Source organism: Nuphar pumila, chromosome 4 (genome assembly GCF_984573655.1).
Source record: "Nuphar pumila chromosome 4, dmNupPumi1.hap1.1, whole genome shotgun sequence".
In the NCBI taxonomy this organism is placed as follows: Eukaryota; Viridiplantae; Streptophyta; class Magnoliopsida; order Nymphaeales; family Nymphaeaceae; genus Nuphar; species Nuphar pumila.
In genome coordinates, this window is record NC_143252.1 from 39957718 (window position 1) to 39964523 (window position 6806).

Here is a 6806-nt window from a genome sequence, read left to right on the forward strand (position 1 = left end):
ATTCAATTTTTTATTGCCTTAGCACACATATGAGCATGATAGAATCATATATATATATATATATATATATATATATATATATATATATATATATATATATATATATATATATATATATATATATATATATATATATATATATAACTTTTTGTCTGCCTTAGAGCACATATGAGCATGATAGAATCACATATAAAGTTTTTTTGACTGCATTAGAACAAATATGAGCATGCTCGAATCACATATTCAGTTTTTTGCCTGCCTAAGAACACATATGAGCATGTTATAATCACATATTCAGTTTTTTGACTGCCTTAGAGCACATATGAGCATGCTATAATAACATATAGAGTTTTTTTATTGCATTAGAGCACATATGAGCATGCTATAATCACATATAAAGTTTTTTTGCCTGCCTAAGAACACATATGAACATGATAGAATCACATATAAAGTTTTTTTGACTGCATTAGAACACATATGAGCATGCTATAATCATATATTTAGTTTTTTGACTGCCTAAGAACACATATGAGCATATTATAATCACATATTCAGTTTTTTGACTGCCTTAGCACACATATGAGCATGCTATAATAACATATAGAGTTTTTTTACTGCCTTAGAACACATATGAACATGTTATATATCATTTATAATAGAATCACATATAAAATTTTTTGTTTTGCCTGCCTTAGAGCACATATGAGCATGCTATATTCACATATTCAATTTTTTTACTGCCTTAGCACACATACGAGCATGATCGAATCACATATATAGTTTTTTGCCTGCCTTAAAGCACATCTGAGCATGGTAGAATCACATATAGAGTTTTTCTAGATGCCTTAGAACATATATGAACATGCTATAATCACATATTCAATTTTTTGACTGCCTTAGCACACATATGAGCATGATAGAATCACACACACACACACACATATATATATATATATATATATATATATATATATATATATATATATATATATATATATATATATAAAACTTTTTGTCTGCTATAGAGCACATATGACCATGATAGAATCACATATAGAGTTTTTTTATTGTCTTAGATCACATATAGTGTGTAATTTATTTCATTATATTTTGTTTATCAATACTGACTGTTCTTTTCTTGTGTAGGCTGCTAGCGATAATCAGCGTAGTGGAGCTGAAGGGACAGATAAAGACGATGAACAAGAAGATGCACAAAATCTTGGCGATGATTAGAGGACTGTGTTGAAGAAGTTCTATTTTTTTTATTTTTCCTAATTGTAATTTTTGAATTGTAAATAATTAAACTTCTTAATTTTAAGGTGAAACGATTAATTGTTGTAGATTCTTGTTATATGAATTTTTTTGTATGGTTTGTTTTTTATTTACAGGAAATATAAATTGTACAGGAAATAGAAATTGTACAGTTCTCGATATTTAATTTTCAAATAAATTTTTTTTAATTTTTTTTCGTGTTTGCGACGGAACCATCCGTCGCTATTCATATTAATCTAGCGACGGCAGTAAATCCGTCGCCAAGCCGTGGTCGCCGTTTAGTACCGGCGGATTGGCGACGGAATATAGCGCTCGTTATTCTGTCGCAATTAGCGACGGACCTGGCGACGGAATTATTCCGTCGCCAGTTAGCGTCAAAATATTCGCGACGTAAGCATACTGTCGCCTCGTTGTCGCTAATCCGTCGCTAACCATGTTAGCGACGGATTAACGACGGATTCGCGACAGAATGTGGTCGTCGCTAATCCACTGCTTTGTTGTAGTGTCTCGATGCACACCAACCCACTATAAATGAAGTTGCGCACCCATGGGAAAACAAAGGAGAGCTTTTGAAAAATGACAAAGAACACACATGGGACAACAAAAACAAATGAGAAACATCTTTCTTTGACAAGGCTGGTTCCAATACTGCAATTTAAAAGAAACGCATAGAACAATCGGATCTGCCACAAAAAATGCCCTGTCAAATACACTGCAAATTGATAAAAGTAATTTGATCACAGGATTGCCTTCTTTTTGGGTTCAAGAACAGGAGGGTCAATGTCGATGCCCATATTTGCAGCAGTACCTGCTATGATTCTCATGGCTGACTCGATACTTGAACAGTTCAGGTCTGGCAGCTTCTCTGTTGCAATTACTCGCAATTGATCAATGATTATCTTCCCCACTTTCTGTGTTTTTGGCTCCTTTGAACCTTTTTCCACTCCTACACGAGAAAACATGAACCTCAACAACTTAGTGTACGTATTTAACGACAAACTACAAATTGAAATAACAAATGGTGATATGTTGCCCCAAGCTAGAAGAAAAAAACTAAAAAGTTAGTTCCATACGATGGATAAACCAGATAATTCAAACTTTTCATGGTTGTAATATGATAATTACTATTTGTCGGTCATTAAAGTAGCAGTGTTCATCAATCATTCATATGTTTGCAGTTGGGTATGCAATTGTTCAATCAATCATATGCTTATCACATACAAAAAGGTAAAACCTCAGAATTTCAATAGTGCCAGAAGAAAGAAAGAATCCACTTAAAAACCTATGAGTTACCTCTCTTGTTACAGTAACAAAATTTCCACATGGACTTTCATATCATCTCATAAAAATGCATAGAAGATAAAGCTCTGCTTGGGAGCCCGTTTTGGAGAGGAGATGAGAGGGTAATGTAACGGGAGAAGAAAATGTGAGATGAAGCTGGAGTTGTCAACTACATCCTAGTGAGGATGTAGTTGAAAATAGCCCAGCTCCAACCCCTTCTCCACTCTCAACACCATTCTTATCTCACAAAACAGGGTTCCCAAACACCTGTGGAGGTAGATGGTACTAATTAAACCCTGATTAAATACCATCTCCCCTCCCATTTCCAGCTCCTAAACAGAACCTTAGAATTGAAAAAATTAATGGCATCCTTATAATTCCTACATTCTGAATTCTTGCTTAACAGGAATTGCATAGAGCTACACATCTGATTTGGGAGGTATTGAACTCATATATGTAACAGAAAAGGGGTCACTGACCTCAACCCAGCAAATTTCTCTAAAATTTTTTAGGTCCACATGAGGAACTCGAGCTTCTGAGTGTTACAATGACATTGCAGTAGTAGATATCATGCATAAATGTTGCTTAAAAACCAGTTGCCACTTTCTTTATTATTTCTTAATTCAAGTATGATTGCAGTTTGCTTTTAAAGCATCACAATAATTCATTCTCTTAACAAAGAAGACACCTTGAAAATATCTGAGAATCATTCAAGTACTGGGTCCATGATTTCTCAAGGCATCCATTCCTAGAACAAGGAACAGTTAGGCACATCATTTTTCAATTTATTATTGGCTAGAATTAAAAAAAATAAAAGACGAAGACAGAACTCAAACAAATTTGAGATGAGATTTCTGTCAAATAAAAAGCATTTCACAAACTATTCTGACATGATCAGCAACGTAATTGTCATTCAAACTTGGAAAACGCACAATAGGAATTGATAGATGAATATATGACAACGTATTGCACATCTTATTCAGGTTCCTAACCTATTCATATCCCTTTCTGATAAGGGTGCAAGCAGTACTCGTATGCATGAGCTGTCCAATTTCACATTCATTAACAAAAGAGGAAGTTCCACATTTACCATATTTCAACTCCAAAATGGATATCAAGCGCCTATCAGCATCACTCAGAACTTTATCATCTCATCCATGAATTCATTTATGATGAAACTTTAGAAAGTAGACTTCTCAGTTAGAGTTTCCTTGGAACAATGCAGATCAAAGTAAAATTTCTTGCAGTTTTTTCCATGAGTCCAAGTTTTTGAAATTCAAGATTTCTAGCATAAATTATCTATTGTGCCAAATGTCCAAAGTTCCCCAGCAATTTATCAGAAAGATCCAATAACATAGAATAGGTGAAGGTGAAATTAATACCAGAGAAATTATCTAGTTTCTACCATTCTCTATTTCTAATTCTTGCATATGTTACACCATTTTTGGATCAAATGACTGCAATTCCTTGTGATTTTCAGGATTTCTTTTAGAAGAAATCAGATCTGGGATGACTTCAAAAGTATCACAATCAGTCCAAGATAAACCCAGATATTTATAGATTTTCAGTGTAGGAAGCAAAAAGCCACTGCTCTCTGTGCTGCAGCATATACTGGTTAAATAAAAAAACAGCCAAAATCTGTGACTCAATCCTCTTAAAAGAGTCCTTCTTATGAACCACTTTGAGATCATCAAAATGGACTCAACTGTTATAAATTGCTAAGATTAAATGAGTGTTAAATATTTTCTTTATTCACTTAAAAGTAAAAGTATGAAAAACTAAATTCTCTCAAGCATATAATAACCAATATATATATGGAGAGACCCAGGTAAGAGTGGAGCAGAATAGACCCTATAGTTTTTCATCATTTTCTTGGATGTTGTGTAACTAAGCCCCCCAAAATATGATGGGTATAGTTTATTTTATTGAAAAAATGCATTATGTCAGAAATTTTTGTATATAGATACGATCTTAAAGAAACTGAAAAAACAATACCCCGTATTGCATCAAAACTGTATAATAAAATAAGCAGGTGTCTTCATTGGAATAATTCCAAAGAATGTTTTCTAGTAAAGCAATTGAAGACATCCAGACCAAACAAAAAACACCTGGAACCATGACTATCTTAATAGATCCAGTCTGGTATCCATTCTAGCCCATCGCTACCCTGGTTAGGAAGCCAACTAACAATATATATATATATATATATATATATATATATATATATATATATATATATATATATATATATATATATATAATGTGTGAGTTCTTTCTTTATCTTGCAAACATGGTAAAACTTGGAAAATATGTATGGCTCAGACTCATTTCAACAATGAACTGAACTTAGTAAAGAACCCAAATTCTCTCGTTCAAATTCCACCAGGACAATGTCACATGGATTACCCATTTTGGCTGGCATAGCTTTTCAGAAACTATAACTTAAAGGAGCCATATTCAGCACATTGCTGCAAACATTACCATACACAGTCCAACTAAATGGCACTGGTCATGTAATGAGTAATAGTTTATTCATAAAAAAAAATCACTTGGCGTTAGAATCTTGGACACCAGGCGAATTCCCTACAGGAAGATTACCATGAGATCTTCATCTTATCTAGTTCCATCCAAGGCAATTGTGTGGTTTGTGTCTACAACGAAGTATTAAAGTATTAAGTGAGGTATCTTTTATCCATGTAACAGGTCAAAAGTTCAATCCTTCAGCAGATAAATGACTCAGAAAAAGGAATAAAAGCAAGAAACTAAAATATAGGCAAAGTATCAAAAACATCCCACGAACAGAATATGACCAAGATCGCACGGTGGTTTCCGAATGTATTGAATATTTCACAGCTAAAAAAAGTGCCTCCATACCACTCTATGCACTGCCTTCCATATAAGGACAACATAAGCTAAACGTTACAGTCATATCAGTGAGGCAAAAAAGTTTCTCATTGCAATATGGCAGTCCACATTAAGTGACAAAAGATCCTAGTAATACCAGGGGCAAATTCTATAACCTTCACGCTTTCCAAGTTAATTTCAATTGACCAAGCAGTTGCACCCTAGGAGCTTCTGAATCAATTTGCTTTCTGACAATCTTTCTCCTTATTGGGGCCAACATAAGCTGTATAAGTAGCTTCCCTATACATGTGCATACATAACGTAAGACCCAAATAGTTCACACACATTCATTCCAATGATAAACAGTTGAAAAGAACCACAAAACCATCTCCAACTATTTAAGATTTACAAGTAATTCAAAGATAACAATTTACCCACAGCTTTAAGCAGAAGAACCGAAGCAGGGGGGGTCTTCAGAACAAAAGTAAAGCTCTTATCCTGTCTCATTCCCATAAACAAAACAAAACAACAAGAAAAACCCCTCAAAATTTCAACATGGGTACCCCCTCATTTCATCAGAAATATAAAAACCACAAGAAGTGGAAAGCACCACATACATCATAGACCGTAATTTCGACGGGAATGACGTATCCGGCCTTATCGGCCGTCTTCGAATTGTAATCCTTGCAGAAAGCCATGATGTTCACGCCTTTGGACCCAAGAGCAGGACCAACAGGCGGTGCGGGCGTCGCCTTCCCTGCCTTCAGAGCGAGCTTCACTATCCCAACCACTGCAATTCGAAAGAAACCCATCAAGCATTTGGGAAAAACCGTTCACTCTACAAAGGAGTAGGTGGAATTTTAGAAAGTGGGTACCCTTCTTGGCTTTTCCGGCCAGCTTTGGAGGAGCCATTGCTTTGATGGTGAGGATTCTTGGGGCGAGAATTAGCGGCTGCTTCTGCAGAAAGTGGTGAGAGAGAGGGGACTTCTTTAAGGAAAGACTTCCGAAAATTGAAGATGAGAGCTTGTTTGAAGAAGAGGAAGTTGATGGGGAGGGGGAAGTAACATTGGGTAGAGAAAGATACGAAGAGGCAGCCATTTCGCGGACGCAGAGAGAGAGAGAGAGAAAAGAAGAAGAAGAAGAAGAAGAAGAAGGGATAAAAAGATTTTGCCTAACGTTCCAGCCGGCAAAGGATTCAGGTGATCACTAGTTGAACTTAAAGATCAAGTTCTTCACTCCAGAGCTCCACTTGTACAAAAACAGGTAATTTAGGAATTCTTATTTAAATTGAGCTGCTGGCAACATGTATTCTCGGGGTTTATTTTATAAGTCACTTCATGTTCAGGGTTCATATTTTGAACTTTAGACAATATTATATATTTTTCCTTTTCTTCTTTGTCCTAATTGAT

The 6806-nt window shown here is 35.1% G+C and overlaps 1 protein-coding gene across 2 annotated transcripts; it reads right to left on the reverse strand.

Moving 5' to 3' along the window:
• Nucleotides 1-1882: 1882 nt before the first annotated feature.
• LOC149840073 (uncharacterized) lies at nucleotides 1883-6514 on the reverse strand. 2 transcript variants are annotated; one of them, XM_090003024.1, is made up of 4 exons: nucleotides 6273-6514; nucleotides 6015-6187; nucleotides 5832-5895; nucleotides 1883-2218 (listed from the first exon to the last, which is right to left on the reverse strand). In XM_090003024.1, the coding sequence occupies exons 1-4, from the start codon at nucleotides 6493-6495 to the stop codon at nucleotides 2010-2012; spliced, it is 669 nt and encodes a 222-aa protein (XP_089859150.1). In that variant the 5' UTR covers nucleotides 6496-6514; the 3' UTR covers nucleotides 1883-2009. The 2 variants fall into 2 exon arrangements, with proteins under 2 accessions (XP_089859150.1, XP_089859151.1); XM_090003025.1 differs by lacking the exon at nucleotides 1883-2218 and adding an exon at nucleotides 5446-5697.
• Between the last annotated feature and the right edge of the window lie 292 nt (nucleotides 6515-6806).

Bases quoted from the DNA above. Each gene is read 5' to 3' on its own strand.
- LOC149840073 (XM_090003024.1), bottom strand. From the start codon at position 6,495: ATGGCTGCCTCTTCGTATCTTTCTCTACCCAATGTTACTTCCCCCTCC. The intron at 5,896-6,014 runs GTATGTGGTGCT...GGAATGAGACAG, and splicing joins TCGAAATTACGGTCTATGAT to GATAAGAGCTTTACTTTTGT. The intron at 2,219-5,831 runs GTAAATTGTTAT...TTTCTCGTGTAG, and splicing joins TCTTCTGCTTAAAGCTGTGG to GAGTGGAAAAAGGTTCAAAG.